Source organism: Arachis ipaensis, chromosome B10, assembly GCF_059453495.1.
Source record: "Arachis ipaensis isolate K30076 ecotype BB chromosome B10, ASM5945349v1, whole genome shotgun sequence".
Lineage (NCBI taxonomy): Eukaryota > Viridiplantae > Streptophyta > Magnoliopsida > Fabales > Fabaceae > Arachis > Arachis ipaensis.
In genome coordinates, this window is record NC_142435.1 from 129,362,135 (window position 1) to 129,379,359 (window position 17,225).

The window sequence follows — 17,225 nt, forward strand, 5'->3', positions numbered from 1 at the left end:
TTTGTTCTTTTTATATTTAGTTTATACCAAACAAAATACAAAAATACTAATTTTTATCTTTTTAATGCCTTGTCTTGTTCTCTCTTCAAAACCAATTGCAACCCAAAGAACACTTTAAATTAGCTGAACAAATATTAGCATCACTATTCCAAAATTACAAATGCTATACTTGACATTAGGTTAATCTCATTGGATCAAATCTTTTATTTCATTTGACTTTTAATACCCCAATCATCACAATTTATGTGTACTCTTGCAGTGCTGAATATGTAAAAGATAAGACTTTTCAATAATTCAAAAAGCAGTGACTACTTATTCAAAATAAAATTATGAACTTGAATACGAAAATGAAAACAATTAGGAAGGGGGAGGAGGTACCAACCAAAGAGTAAGAGGATGAGAGTGGAAGGTGGAAGGTGAAGACGGAGCGAAAACAAGACAAAGAGAGAACAAGTTGTTGCTGCTGCAGCTGCTGTAGAGAATAACAAAGGAACCTTGAAGTTGTTATATTTGAAGCAATCAATAACATCATCGATGAGCAAAGATTCAAACATGTAGAGTGCAATTTTTGGTACAAGTATGAGAACAACCATTTAGGAGTTCTCACACTATGTGCTCTGCTACGGTACCAAAGTTTTTGTCTACTCCCTTCTCCCTTCTCCCTTTACATTTCCATACCCTCGCACTCAAGATTAATAATATGTTTTCTTCTTTTTTTTTTTTTTTTTTTTTTGTTAAATCCTTACTTATTTAGAATAAGAGTAAGGTGAATTACTCCTAAGAATTTTTATTTTAGATAAATTAATTTAAAAAAAATAAAATATTAATAAAGGTTTTATAATAAAAAATATAAACATATTATTTTTAAATTAACTTTTATTATTAGAGTAAAACATTTTAATCTAAACTAATTTATTTATATTTATTATTGTGGAAGGTTTTATTAACTTTTTTTAAAATTAACTTGTCAAAAATATAAATTTTTAAGAATTAATTTGTTACTTTAGTTATCGAATAATTTTAGTTATTCTTATAAATTCATACATTACTCATGATTTTTTTTTTGTTTTTGCTAGATGATACATTGATACATTGATATATGATTTTGTCAAATTTTAAATTTTTTCAGGGGCTATTTTGTCAATAACAAAAGTCAGGTACCATATTGTCAACGGCAGAACCTTTCGGGTATCGATTTGGTATTTACCACTTTTATATTTTAACAGAAGCCTCACTTACTACTCCCTAGTCCCTAGGTGAATTAGCCACATTATCGCACCATCGGACGCCATTCTCCCTTACTTGAGGGAGGTTGGGTTTGGTGACATGGTGCAGCTCAGGGACTTTGTATTCGACAACACTCTGATTACTGTATTCGTGGAGCGTTGGCATCTAGAGACCCACACTTTTCACCTGCCTTGGAGGTGAGTACACTATCACTTTTCAGGATGTTTGGTGCACGAAATTGTGATCTCCAGGCTCGAACAAATCCTGGTAATGGCTCCAAAGCTTGGTGCTCTGATCTTAATTCATAATTGTCACAACTTCGATACAACTAACCAGCAAGTGCACTGGGTCGTCCAAGTAATACCTTACGTGAGTAAGGGTCGAATCCCACGGAGATTGTTGGTATGAAGCAAGCTATGGTCACCTTGCAAATCTCAGTCAGGCGGATATAAAATAATCATGGAGTTTTCGAATATTAATTGATAAAATAGGGATAGAGATACTTATGTAAATCATTGGTAGGAATTTCAGATAAGTGAATGGGGATGCTTTTCGTTCCTCTGAACCTCTGCTTTCTTGCTATCTTCATCCAATTTGTCTTACTCCTTTCCATGGCTGGCTGTATGCAAGGGCATCACCGTTGTCAGTGGCTACATCCCCTCCTCTCAGTGAATAATATGCTCACGCACCCTGTCACGGCACGGCTATTCATCTGTCGGTTCTCGATCATGCTGGAATAGGATTCACCCTCCTTTTGCGTCTGTCACTAACGCCCAGCACTTGCGAGTTTGAAGCTCGTCACAGTCATTCAATCATTGAATCCTACTCAGAATACCACAGACAAGGTTTAGACCTTCCGGATTCTCTTGAATGCCGCCATCATTCTAGCTTACACCATGAAGATTCTGGTTAGGAGATCTAAGAGATACTCATTCTAGCTTAATTCATGTAGAACAGAAGTGTTCGTCAGGCACGCGTTCATAAGGGAGAAGGATAATGAGCGTCACACATAATCATCACCTTCATCACGTTCTTGGGTGCGAATGGATATCTTAGAAGCGAAATAAGAAGAATTGAATAGAAAACAGTAGTACTTTGCATTAACCTTTGAGGAACAGCAGAGCTCCACACCTTAATCTATGGAGTGTAGAAACTCTACCGTATGAAAATACATAAGTGAAGGTCCAGGCATGGCCGAGATGGCTAACCCCCAAAGTCTAAGAACAATGCGTTCAAAGATGATCCTAAGATCCTAAGATGATCAAAAGATGCCTTATACAATAGTAAAAGGTCCTATTTATAATAAACTAGCTACTAGGGTTTACATGAGTAAGTAATTGATGCATAAATTCACTTCCGGGGCCCACTTGGTGTGTGTTTGGGCTGAGCCTGAGTGTTGCACGTGCAGAGGCCATTTGTGGAGTTGAACGCCAGTTTCTGTGCCAGTTTGGGCGTTCAACTCTGGTTTTGGATCCTTTTCTGGCGCTGGACGCCAGACTTGGGCAGAAGGCTGGCATTGAACGCCAGTTTACGTCGTCAATTCTTGGCCAAAGTATGGACTATTATATATTTCTGGAAAGCCCTGGATGTCTACTTTCCAACGCAATTGGAAGCGCGCCATTTCGAGTTCTGTAGCTCCAGAAAATCTACTTTGAGTGCAGGGAGGTCAGAATCCAACAGCATCAGCAGTCCTTTTTCAACCTCTGAATCTGATTTTTGCTCAAGTCCCTCAATTTCAGCCAGAAAATACCTGAAATCACAGAAAAACACACAAACTCATAGTAAAGTCCAGAAATGTGAATTTAACACAAAATCTATTAAAAACATCCCTAAAAGTAACTAGATCCTACTAAAAACATACTAAAAACAATGTCAAAAAGCGTATAAATTATCCGCTCATCAATGTTGCGTACCACCTTGGATTATACATCGACGAAGAGTCAGTGGGTGGCTGCTTGCGTGACTTCTAAATATGGTACCAACACCCGACGTGGGAGTGGGTAGAAGAGCTCCTCGGTGCTAGGTCTCCGCATACTCAGCAGCAGGGGGTGGTGGAAGGAGTCGTTTTCCATGAAGCTGACATAGCTTAGGGACAGAATATATCATATGCCATCTGATACAAATTCGGTCATCCTTTGACAGTACATAAAGTGTTACATCCTGTTGCTGATCGGGAGTTACCTGATAATAAATAAGTCAAACAACCAGGTCCATATCAGGTGTCTTCCATTATTGGCCGACTTCGAGAGAGGTCGCAGTATGTCTTGGGAATTCGCTGTGCTTGCATGGGCGTACCACTCATTATGCTCTACAACACATCGATCTACCATTGATATTGCTGGATGCATGCCACTATTGGTGTCATGGATATATCATCGATTTTTAGAGTGGTGCCCATCTGAGAGGTAGATTCCAAGGTTTCCAATGACCGTGAGATATATCATTTTATATATGATTTTTCTCTTGTCATTCATAGTAATTTAATTTTATTTTAGGTGAATATCCATCTCAATCCTTGATGATTTCTTCGAAGGACTACGTGTCTCCCAAGAAAAAATATCCATTTCGGCCATTGATAATTAACTTTATGAGACTAGTTAGTCCTTCTGTCAATGATCTTTCTCCAGAACATACTTTTGTAACACGTTAATTATTAATATATCATCTATTTAATTTTTATAAGTAAAAATAATTTAAAAATCACTAATATTTCTTAGTTTTACACAATAAATTTAGTCAATATATTTGAAAAAAATAACAAAAAAAACTAATAATTACCCCAAAAAGATAACGAGACTCCCAACAAAAAAGAATTTTCTAATCTTAGTTGGTTTTTAACGGATAAATCAACAGTATTTTAACATGCTATGTAAGCTTATTCTGTTAATACAGAGAGAGAATATTGACAATAGGGTTAACCAGTCTCACAGAAATAAAGTTCAAGGGGCAAAAAGAATATTTTTTTATTACGAGTCTTGTTGTCTTTCAAAATAACTATCAGGGGCCATTTAGGATTTTTTTTTATCTTTTATTTTGCATCAAGTGATGCATTGCTTGTTATTATTGCATATGTCCACAGGTTGATAGGTGTGGCTAACACAGCCGATAGATAAAACCCCACGACTACAATAATGAAATACATAACACAACTCGGTATCCTCTGTGGGCTGATAAGGGCACCTTTTCCGAGTATAGCCTATTTGTTTGTATAACCCACTCATTTTCTCTACACGCTCGACCTCATCCATCTCATTACGAAATCTCGTAGAAACTGGTCTCCCAGTAGCTTTCTTATGCATGGCGGGATTAGGACACAAACGATAGCTTCTCATTTTGTATCGGCGGGAACTCTACCTTATACACCTTGAACACTGCCTCTTATATATACACTGGATGAACATATCTCTCCCACTCGACACTTGCAGTGGCACAAGCAGTAAGTGCATGACGACACAGGAAATGAAGTGTCTGGAAAGGACCACAGTCACATGTGCCTGCACTCAAACACTGAGGCCCTCCTATTGCGATGTGTTACTCGCATCTTTGGGATTTCTCCCTATTTTTCTCAATACCAGCTAGCAGCCAGTGAGGAAACTAATTACCGGTTGTCAATTATGTCTGTGTCTCCCTATCCTTTATGACGAACAACTGCTATAGCCTCTCGTAAATACATCTAATAATAGATGAAATCGGTAAATATCGCGTACCCTTCAAAACTTCTTTCAGGCACTCAGAGAGCTTTGTTGTAATGTGCCCAAGCTTGCGACCGCTATCACAATGTTGTAACCATATTTTCTTGTTGAATCTACTGGCCCAGTCTGACATCTCATAGGATTAAAATGGAATCGGTAGACATTCATTCCAAAATAATTATGATAAACAAGAATATACTTTAGACATTGAATAATGGCTTACCAATATCTGAGATTCGGTCGGAGGACAACACGGAGACTCTAAGGATATCTTGTTGTATATTGCCTACAATGCTCATGGTACTTTGATCGATCCAACTCCACGACTCTGTACTCAACACTTCTTTAAATGATGTAATTCTTCACACCTAACATGACAACCTCTCTGTTTTTGAATCTGTGACCAATGCAAAACTCCACACCACTGTCTGTAATGTAATTGTCTCCACCTATATTGGAAATGGAGTTTTCTCATGCCTCAGGTCCAGATCCAATGTATAATAGTGGTTGAGTACAAATGATAACTTCGGAATTGATATTGGGGCAGGAAGAAAATACTGAACTATTCTATCAATAGGAGTCTCTAGTACAAACTTATGCTCATCATCATCCTCAAAAGAACCATTTTTGTTGCTATCGGCAACATACTCTTCATCCGACTTCTCACTGTCCACGTCCATGTATACCACTGGACTAGCACAGTACAGAGAGAGTGGTGCAAGAGGTGGGTCATCTTGGACAAAATTCGAGTGCCCAGAACCACCACCACCAACATCACCAACCTCCACAGAATGCCCCATCACTTGTTCAGCCACGATTCTCCCGTAGATATCAAACATCAGGCGCATACTCATCGCCATCGAGTCAAAAAATACAAAACCAAAATACTCGATTTTTCATCGGTGCTAGTAACCTATATCTAACCTTTTCAATCTCCTTTGTCCCATTTGTACCGAGACTCATCAATATCAGATTTCTGTAACTCAGACAAAGAACTTAGTCTCCAAGTGCGCAAGAGAATAGGACTATCATACTCGAACACAACTCCATTGTCACTATTTCTCGTATGACAATTGGATATATACTTACAACAATATATCCACTACCACTAGATACTTTTATTAGATTTATTGAAAGAATGGAGAAGAAGATGTAAAATGTTTGTGGAGAAGACTAATACTTACAGATCCTTTTATTCCTGGTCGAAATTTCTTGTAGTCTATTTCGTTTAGAGTGTAAATGATATAGTTTTTTATGTATCTCGTTTAAATTGTAAACGAGTTAAATTTAAGTGTATCTCATTTACATTGTTTACAGTGTAAACGAGATACGTGTAGTGCATCCTCTCTCATGTATCACGTGTGCAAATGTGATATGTTCAACGCAAAACGTATCTTATCTCGTTTATATTGTATGAGCAATGAGTAGTTGTGATCAGCGACTGGCGGTAGGGAAATGAGACACAACTGTTGGCGAGAGACGTGGAGACGAGGTTGATGTGAGACGCCGCTGCTGTGTGTGTCAGTTCTTATGCTTGACCGCATGGAGAGAAGCGAGCCACCACGAAACAGAAACTGGCGACAAACGGCACAGGAGTTGGTAGATGCAGTGGATCCGACAAGGAGATGCGTGACCACATGATGTTAGCGATAGCGACTCTGTGAGAGTGGAAAGATTGAGACGCTGTTTTGGTTCATTTTAGAGTGAGAGAGTGTGAGAATGTGTTGGAAAGGAGGTTAAGGTTAGGGGGTTGGATTGTTCGGATGGAATTTGATTAATTAATTAAAAATTCCACCTATATATATACATTAATAATATTGTCATAACAGTAAAATACATTGACCACTTTAGCATTATTTCCGTTAGAGTTACGTTTCGACGAATTTACGAATACGCTTGTTCAAATTTTAAAACCATTCCTCCGCCTTTCAAAACCCTTGTAATTCTTGTTTAAAGCCGGGTAGGTGGATTTTGGGTAGTGGAGTATAATTAGGGCTGTGAAGAAGATAACTTGTTGATGAAGAAAGAGGTAAAGTGATGATGATGATGGTGGAAGTGCTGTACATATAATGAGCTTGATGGCTATGCTAAATAATGAATTATAGTTGATATTGACTATATGAATATTAATTGATTATGTGATTTGTTGGACTTCTAAATATCTGAGATACGAGTTTTCCTGGGTGAAAGCAGTGGTTTGCCACCACATGCTCCAAGTTCAGACTCGATACTCTGCTGACCCTATGTCGTAAGTGTGGCCGGACACTTATACCTTTTCAGATGAGCTCGCCCCCGTGGATATTCACCGGTGTGTGTTATATGATTATGAATGATTATGATTTGAGATTTGGGGATGCACGACAGAGAGACAATCCAGTGGTTAGCTACCAGGACTTGTCAGGTTGGTTATATAACTGACAGATGAAACTCATCAGCCATAGGATAGACGTGCATCATATGCATCTATGTGTTTGTTTGGTGTGCTTTGTTTGGAATGCCTAGCTGATCACATAAACTACTTGCTACCTATTTATCTGTTGTATCTGAATTCTAATTGTGATTTCTTTGCATGTAATATTTGTGTTTGAAACAAATAATTTTAGTGGCGGTTGGGAGGTTCGGAGGAGTTGGAAAGGGGAGTATTAGATTAGAAGGAAGATCCTTAGTTAGTTGCCTAAATGATTTTGGTTTAGTTGTGTTTTATAAGATTAAATCAAGTGTCAGAAGTTCTAGGATTGCCTCTGGCTTTCCCGAAACCTTATATGTTAGTTATGTGGACACTGTTACCATGCTGAGAACCTCTGTTTCTCACCCCATACATATTTTGTGATTTTCAGATACAGGACGTGAGGCACCTCATTGAGGCATACTGGGAGCTTTTGAAAGCAAAGATCTTTTGTGTTTTGGGACTTTATTTTGGTTTTAATGCATATATAGATACTCTTATATCTCCAATGTATATGTATATTATGCTTTGTCCCTCTTAGAGGTTGATTTAGAAAAATAGGTTTTGTAAATTGTATTTTGGGGGATTCTCTTGTATATATGTATATATGCTCTGGCCGGTTTTAACTTCGCGAGCCGAGTCAGAAGCTTTGTTATCTGTATCCTTGGAAATCTTCCCTTATGTAACTATAGCTCTTTGTTCTTAACTTATCCAAATTACGATCATGCTTATTTGTCGAGAGATATGCGCCTTTTCGTTTAACGCTTTTGTTTTAACTCTGTTTCAAAAGGATCCTAGATAAAAATCCTTTTTCACCTATATTATATATATGATTTTACTTTTAGAGGTCGTAATACCTCGCCACGTCAGTTTTATGACTTAAGCATAAGAATCTGTGTGATAGGATGATACATGGAGGCTGCTGATCAAACCTAATTCACTAATTTTCAAAGTATACAAAAGCAAATACTTTAGGTATTCAAATTTTCTAAGAACCGACTTAGGTAATAACCCCTCTTGGGGGTAAAGAAGCTTGTTGGAGGAAAAGAAAGTGACAACGAAAAGGCTTATTTGAAAGATAGGAAGGAGTAACTTAGTAAATGTTATGACAGATACTTGGATTAAAAATTTTTCAATACTGGCTACAATTGTTCAAACAAACAGCTATCGACAAGTAGAATAGGTTAAACAATTAATGATAGAGCACAAAGAATAGAACTATCAAGCAGTGATAGCACAATTCAACCCAAATATTTTTAAGCAATATTACATACATAAATTATAGTGGAAAAAGACAAACCTACCTGTTTACTAGAGAGGAAAGGTCTGTACATTATTGCTTCGAGGTATAAGGTAGCTCATCAATTTTATCATCCACCGTTGGAGGTACTTCCAGATCAATGCAAGTCAAAGAAACTCTGGTCCTCCTTGTAGGATCTGAAATGCCCACAAAAAATTAGTGTTTTTTTATCGAAGGTATTTCACAATGAATTATCGATTGGAAGAAAACTCTATGAGAGGTTACCTGAGGTTTTTTCAATCTGTCTAAGATATGGCCAGGAGGAGAAATCACTTTGGCATTGTTTGCTGATCTGCCCAAAAGTGACGATGACCTAGCAAAATTCTAGTGTGACACCTACCAACATGAACGATGATGCTGAAATGTAGAAATAGTGGCTTAAGCTCAATGAAAATTTGGAAGGGAGCAAAAATGAGAGGAAGAAGATTCAATTTTTAGCTCACCTTTTGTGACAATTGTGGATAACAAGGAATAAATTGATCTTTAAAAGAGAAAGAATTGGCGATCAGCAGATTTTGGGGACAACAATTAAGTTGGAAGACGATTATGGAAAGAGGGTGAAAATGAAGCTCCTCGAAGATCATACCAATCTCTCTCATAAAGTTCTTTTCTTTCATTTTTTTAAAGTTTTTTTTTGTGATATCATATCAGTTTTATCGGATATCCCATCATTATTTTTGTATGGAGTCCACTGTGGACCCAAATTTTTAAGTTTTATTTAATGAAATTTTTACCTTTAAAAAAAAAGACACTAAGATCATCTTTAAAAAGAAAAAGTATCATTTCTTTTTATTATAATTTTTTATTTTTGTTTAATTTTTTTTGCATTTAAAAAAATAATGGCCCATGAGTGAATAATGATGGTCCTACACGAAGACTATCAAACTTTGATACGATTTTTCGGGATAAAAAATAACTATTTATATACTACGAAAATGGTAGAAAAATTAGGTGTAGTGGTGCATTTCATCGGCTTAAAAATAGAAGTGTTTACGGGTTGGATTGGTTTAAATTTAAAGTTTTTTATGTGAATGGATTCAAACCAATTCAAATCAATTCGAATCGATTAAACTTGGGTTAAATCGGTTTGTGTAATCTTTTTTTGGTGTGAATCAGTTTGTGTAATCTGATACTTGATGGAAAATAAAATTAAAAAAAAATATAAAAAAAACGTATGTAGATAATATGCAATAGTAAAAAAAAAATAAAAAAGATGTATATATATTATTATATTTTATTTTTTTAAATTAATATAAACTTAATCGGGTAATCAAATTGGTTTATTTTTTTCAACCCTAAAATTAATGTTTGAACCAATTAAAATCAAGTTTAATTGGGTCCAGTTCAATTACACTACAAGAAAAATATTGAATACTGTCAGATTTTGTATCGGAGTTAACAGTGGATTTACCGACGGATCTGACAATAAATTCATCGGGTAAAAATGTTATCGTCGGATTCGGTTTCCGACGGTAAATTCACTGGTAATAATTAGAGGGGGAAAGAAAAATTGGCACTATCATTACTGTCAAATTTAGGGGAAAAAATCCAACAGTAAGGTAATTAAATGAAATGCGCCGTTTTGGTCACAAGCTGGTCCCCTAAATTTAAATTTGCGAACCCTTCCCTTCCATTTCTACAACATCATTAACCTCACTTCTCTCCCCTTTCTCTTTCTCTCTCATCGTCAGCCCCCATTGCCATCATTTGCTGTCGTTTTGCCATTGTTGACCATTTTCCACGACTCCAGCATCGTTGCCGTCGAGGAGCGTCCACCTAGAGCTTGTTTTTGCCATGGAAGAGCTTGTTTCTCTCCTATGAGTTGCTACCTTTGTTGTTCACCGCCGCCACCGCTTGCCTCCGTCAGCTGCGATGCTACCTTTCCTCCTTCATTTAGGTATGTCTTCTTCCCTTCCTTCTTCTATTTTTTTGACATTATTGACATTTACTAAACCCTAATCCTACACTTCTCTGCCCCCGTTTCTATCATGTTAATTAGTTGTTTGGTTTCTTTAGATTTTATTATGATTCTGAATTTGTGGATTGATGATAAAATTAAGATAGGCCTTTTGCTTAAAGATGCAGATAATTAAATTGTTTGTAGAGGTGTAGCTCTATGACTATTTCATGAAAATGACTAAAACTGTTTGATAAATTTATTTTTTGAAATATCATGCTCGAATAAAATATAACTAAAGACTAAAAATGTACAGAACTTAATCCAAGTTATTGTAAAAAAATTTAAGTACTCAAAATCAGGTAACTTCTAAACTTGTTGCTTTGATTTGGAAAGTATAATAATGAATAAAATAATTTAATATTAGAGTTGCTGTAAATTCAGGGTTATGTAGTAAACAACCAAAAGTTGTAGTTGTAAATTTAGGATTATGTAGTAAACGATCAAAATGTAGTAAATTTGTTGCTTTGTTACCGCTTTCACTAACTGCTAGAAATAATTATCATCGGTAGTTATAAAGCACTTGCAAAATTTGTAGTTTGTTAGTTATCTATTATAATGGAACAAAATTGTGCCCAAATTTGAATAATATGGTATTTAGTTGAATTTTAACCTGAAATCAATCAATCTTTACTCGATTATGAGTTTTAATTAACCTAGATATATGATGGATAATATAAATAAAGATATTCAGTTGAATGATTATATTAAAGATTATATCTAAATTCACTTTTAGTTTATGCGATTAAATTTGGTATTGTAAGCACCAAATTGCATCTGATTGAGTTTTATTATCGAACTATGTCTTTTATGATTTATTTTACTTACTTTAGTCCTACTTTATTATCTTGATCTATGTCTGTAACTTTAATTTGGATTAATTTTTAAAATGCAAGCAACATCTTTCGTTTAACAGTTACCTATACACTCTTTTATTGTCATATCTCATTAAAGATTTTTATTTCCTAGTCTGTTTCTTGAACTATATTACTAGGTAGTATGCTACCAGAAATTATGTTCTGAAGAACAAATAAAGGATCTTTTGAGGAAGAAGAATTACAAAAAAGCGGTACCCTTAGTGGATGAGCTTGAAGTTGAAGATAAAATGTCAAAAGTCAAGCTCTCATTTGTTCATGCTCAAATAGGATTTCTGTTACTTTTTTACTTGTATTTTGATATTTGAATTTGTTTGTGATTTTTTAACAAAAAATTATAAACAAATTATTATAAGAAATTATAAAATTTTGAATTTTTTTAGTTTAAAAATTATTAAATTTAAATATTTAAAATTATATATTAAATTTTCAAACATTTTTTTAAAAAAATTAAAGTTTAAGTATACCGTCGGTTAAATTCATCGGTAACTATCAATTTAATTATTAATAATAAATAATATATTATCGTCGAATTTACCGTCGTATTATATCTCAGTATTTTATTTGGTTCAAAATAAATACAGAGACTAAAATAAGACTAATGACCAATTTACCCCTTTTTTAAAATGAAGACATAACACAAAATCCCCAAAACATAACACCCGAAATCCCTAATCCCCTCTTCCCTCGAAGGTGCCGGCACAGGGATTCACCATCGGAGAAGGCCATCTTACCACCATACTAACGTTTTCCGGTGTCGCATTCGCCTTTGACGAGGAAGGCTTGCCACCATTTCTACAAAGACCTTCATCTCACCTTTTTTGTCGCGTTTCCTTTCGCGATCTGTTTCTCGGTGCTTGCCGGTCTTTGTCTGTTGTACTCTTTGTCTTTCTGTCTATCTCTCTCTCTGATCTCTGTTATGGTCGTTGATTTCTTCTCCATGTATTCTTTGTTTTGTTATTATTTGTCAATTTTTCTCTACGAAGATGAATGCATAACAGACTCGAATAATTCACTATGTCACATAATCTCAGCAGCATAATAAAAATAGTAGAAAAGAAGGTCAATGATAATCTCATGAAGTTTGAGATTACTAAAACTGTATAGAAAGTAATCTCTGATGCTTTTGAGAACCACAGAAAGTAAGAAAATGTTTACCAAGAAAAATAAAAAAGGTAACACAAAAGAGAAGGAATTGAATAATGTTAAAGAAGAGCAAAGAGAAGAAGAAGTGAGATCTAAGCCTATTTGATAAAGTTAGAATTAATTAATTAAAATGAGAATATTTTAGACATAAAATACTATTAAAATTTTAGTTTTTATTTTTAAAATTTTAGTTTTTTGTGTCTTTATTTTTAAAAAATATTGAAAAGATTGAAATTTTTAAGACGGACACTAAAATTTTAGTTCTATCTCAATATATCTAAATAAACGCTGCCTCAACGGGTTTGAATTTGGAGTATTTAATCATTAATTAGTTATAACGATTTGCTTTAAAAATATACATCCATAGCCATTGGTACTTGGTAGTGGAGAATAGCTGTGGCTAGCAGCTTTTAATAAGTCCATGGATGGTGGACAATGTTGTCTCGTCCATTTTCATCATGAAAGCAAACAAATAATTCCCACAAAATATCGTTGACTTTTCCTATGTTGATTAACCAGGATTATTAATACTTTTAAGGCATATATGATCTATCATCCTTACTTGCATGTTTACATCTATGAGACTATGACCCTAAACCTACAAATTAAAATTGTAGTTGGTTTATTTTTCAAATAGAGGAATATGGGGAAAAAATTGATCTATGAATAAAATACTGATAATAAAGTCGTCGTTATTTTTGACAATTGAAATTGACGATGTCATTTTTATTACAAAATGAAAAATTTTTTTCCTTTTATTATCGCCGGGCTCAATCCCGTCGATTTTTATTAGTATTTTAAGAAATCGACAAAATTTAAATTGATAGTACAAATTGTTGCGTTTTCGAACATTTTTTTAGAGAAATTATTTAAATTAGTCTCTAAAAATTTTTAAAATAGATATTTTAGATTACAAAAAATATTAATATACAAAAATATCTTCAAGGTTTTATTCTAAGATACGTACAAATCAGTTTTCAGTTTATTTTTCGACAAAATAATTACCCATATCAGTCCCTAAAAATTTTAAAAGAAGATATTTTAATCCCAAAAAAATTAATACATAAATCAATTCTTAACATTATTTTTCGTCAGACATAATAGTCTTCTATCTAAAAAAGTAAAATAATTATTATTATTATTATTATTATTATTATTATTATTATTATTATTATTATTATTATTATTTAATAAAATTATTAGAGATTATTCTACAAGAAATTCAAGATTAAATCTATTTGATATTTTTGTATTTAATATAATTAAAAGATGTCTTATTTTAAAAATATGTTTGTATTAAAAAATATTTTAATTTAGATTTTAAAGTATCATTATTCACCTTATTTGTTTCTAATAAAAAGAGTGTATTAATATGTTAGTGTCATTTTCTACTTACACAAAGTTAAGTTAATAATAATAAATGTTGACATATAGTAAAAGTAAAATAGACGAAAGATTGTTATGATTGACAGAGAAAACGTTAGAAATTGATCTGTGTATTAATTTTTTTAGGGACTAAAATGTTCATTTTAAAAATTTTTGGGAACTGATTTGGATAATTACTCTATCAAAAATAAATTGAAAACTAATTTATTTGTGGGAGTAAAATTTTAAAGATTAACCTATATATTAATTTTTTTTTGGATTAAAATATTCGTTTTTAAATATTTAGACCGATTTGGATGATTATTATTTTTTTTAATTACCGACAAATGAATCATGTATTTTCAACGTGTTTTCTTAATAGGAAATTGATAACTTTTTGTTTAAAGGAATATCTGATAGGAATAAATATTTAGGGTACTAACATGTAAACTGGAAATTACGTTTTAAACTATGATAACGCATAATAGCAGCTTAGATTTTGAATCATTGATTAATAAAAAGAAATTAAACTCAACTACTCAAGTTTTATTAGGAGAAGATCACTAAGTAATAATTAATTAATTATACATAAAGGAGACATTCTCAGCACCTAATACACAATTTACACTAATAAAGAAAAGAAAGACTAGATGATCAAGAAATAAAATACACCACCATATATAGATATAGAAGCAAGTAAAAGGAAAGTGCAAGTTGAAATCCAAAATACAATTTTCATATTAGTTTTCTTCATCACGAGGGATCAGAACATGGGTACGGTCAATGAAGAAATGCTCATAGATGAAACCTGCAAGGCCTCCACCAATGAGAGGCCCAACCCAATAAACCCAGTGATCAGTCCAGTTACCAGCGACCAATGCAGGCCCAAAAGATCTTGCTGGGTTCATTGAGGCCGCAGAGAAGGCCCCACCAGCGAGAATGTTGGCCCCAACAACGAACCCAACAAGTGTGGGCCCATGTCCAGCGAGAGCTCCTTTCTTTGGGTCCACCATAGTTGCATAGACAGCAAACAACAACGAGAAAGTCAACACTATTTCCCAAATCACCCCTTGAGTGTACCCAACTCCACTTGCTAGAGTGTGAACCGGAGTTGCCTGCACATGCAAAATTCAGTGAACAATGAATGAGAGAAAATCTATAGAATTTACTTTTGATATGCCTGGAGTATAAAATGGTTTTATATGTGAATCTAATTATATAATATATTATAAAAAATAAGTACTATTTTTATTGATGGTATAAATGATCATTTAAAAAAATAGATATGATTATAAGAATTAATATATCAAAATTAAATTATTTAATCTGAATTAATTTTTTTTATTTTAGAAGAAAAATTTCAATTAATTATACTATTAGTATATTAAAAATGTGTAAAATAATATATAATAATTAATTTTGTAAGTAATTTTTTTTACATACATAGCATTTTTTATTTTTTAATTTAGAGTTAACAATTTGATATATCTTAAACCCTCGAAACTTTTATAGTTAACTTAAGAGTAACTAGAGAGTACAAAGGGTGATATAGAAAGTAGAAACCAAGGTCTGTGCATAAATACTGAAATATTATTATTAATATTATTATAATTATTACCAGTCCTCCGGAAAGGTAGTAAAGAAGGAAAGAAGCTGCTGCAGATGCCACCAACTGATCTATCCAATAAAGGACCGATCGGACCACCGTGATGTGCCCGCCGACCAGCAGCCCAAGGGTCACGGCAGGGTTGAGGTGGCCGCCGGAGATATGACCGGCTGAAATCATGACAGCCACCACAAGTGCATGTGCCACGGCCACGGCAAACAAGCCCACCAGTGCATCTCCACTCAGCTTGCCTACAATCAGTTACAAATATGTCAGTTTTAGTCTCACCTCATCAATTATTACAAATTTGTTAGCCAATAAATTACTCTATGTACTAAAATTCGAAAAAAAAAGTAACAAAAGTCAATCGTTAACAAAAACTTCACACATCTATAATTTTAAAAAAGTACACAATTCTACAATTTAAAACTTACACATCTAAAATTTATGTTAGTTGATATAATATGTTAAGAAAGAGAACCATATTCTTCTAAAGTGAAAATGTGAATAAAGTGAGAAAGTAAAAGATTAATTATTTTTAAATACGACTCGCAAGTCACAAATTCAATAATAATTACTGTATTATTTTACAATTCTACTCATTAGAGGATTTTCTTTTTTTCCTAGAATAGGATATGTTACCAGCGGCCATGGCGGAACCAACGCCGACGAAGACAAAGAGGAAGGTGGTTATGAACTCAACCACGAGGGCCTGAATGCAATCTGGCTGGGTGGCCTCTCTGGTGGTTCCAAGAGCGATCTTGTTGGCCATGCCTTCTTGGTTCTGAATATGTGATTGTTAATTTGTTTTATGATGAATGATGATAGTAAGTGTTGAGGCAAAGTGGCAATTATATATGCAAAAACAAAAACAAAAGCATCAATTTAATAATTGCGTCCTTCCTTTCCTTTCTCAGAGAAATATTGCAAGTGGTGGACCACACTTACCTAGCTATGCCTTCCCATATGTGATTGCTGCTTTCACTCGTTACATATTCATGTTTCATTCGTTGACAAAATTATTATTAATTGTTATATATTCATGTTCCAACATGTTATTTATTAATTGTTAGATCTGAATTAGTTTAACTTTATGTGTATGATATTTAATTTCTAAGGAAGTTCCTATATATGTTTTATGAATATTCTACATGTCCATATATCACAGCTGTATCTCTTCGTATCTTCTTTTTAACTAAATCATGCCAATATGATTTTTAATTAAGTTTCATTTTGATTAACGAAATCAAACTTGAAATGAAAACTAAAACATAATTTTTTTATTTTTAATTAAAAAATAATTAATTTCTTTAATGGACATATAAATTAAAAAATTTAACTGAAAACCCAAACTATAATTTGAGTAATATTATTAGCATTTTTAATTTGTTTTTCTTTTTATGAAAAACCAAATTTTCTTAGATTATATCATTATTTTCAATTGGAGGTAGTGCAACTTAAAGTGAATGCAATAGTTAGGTAGATGTAAAATCAAAAATGTTAGTAACCAAAAAATAAAATGAATGTAATAATATAATAAATATTAAATAAAATAAATTCGGATTATTTTTTTTTCCTAATAACATTATCGATATAAAATAATTGACAGGT

The 17,225-nt window shown here is 33.4% G+C and overlaps 1 protein-coding gene across 1 annotated transcript; it reads right to left on the reverse strand.

The window, feature by feature from the left end:
* Nucleotides 1–14,533: 14,533 nt before the first annotated feature.
* Nucleotides 14,534–16,580, reverse strand: LOC107623082 (aquaporin TIP4-1-like). Its single transcript, XM_088510302.1, has 3 exons — nucleotides 16,257–16,580; nucleotides 15,627–15,865; nucleotides 14,534–15,123 (listed from the first exon to the last, which is right to left on the reverse strand). Exons 1-3 carry the CDS (start codon nucleotides 16,384–16,386, stop codon nucleotides 14,749–14,751), a joined length of 744 nt encoding a protein of 247 aa, XP_088366428.1. The 5' UTR covers nucleotides 16,387–16,580; the 3' UTR covers nucleotides 14,534–14,748.
* Nucleotides 16,581–17,225: the final 645 nt, after the last annotated feature.

Bases quoted from the DNA above. Each gene is read 5' to 3' on its own strand.
- LOC107623082 (XM_088510302.1), bottom strand. From the start codon at position 16,386: ATGGCCAACAAGATCGCTCTTGGAACCACCAGAGAGGCCACCCAGCCA. The intron at 15,866-16,256 runs GTAACATATCCT...AACTGATTGTAG, and splicing joins TGGTTCCGCCATGGCCGCTG to GCAAGCTGAGTGGAGATGCA. The intron at 15,124-15,626 runs GTAATAATTATA...TTGCATGTGCAG, and splicing joins ACTACCTTTCCGGAGGACTG to GCAACTCCGGTTCACACTCT.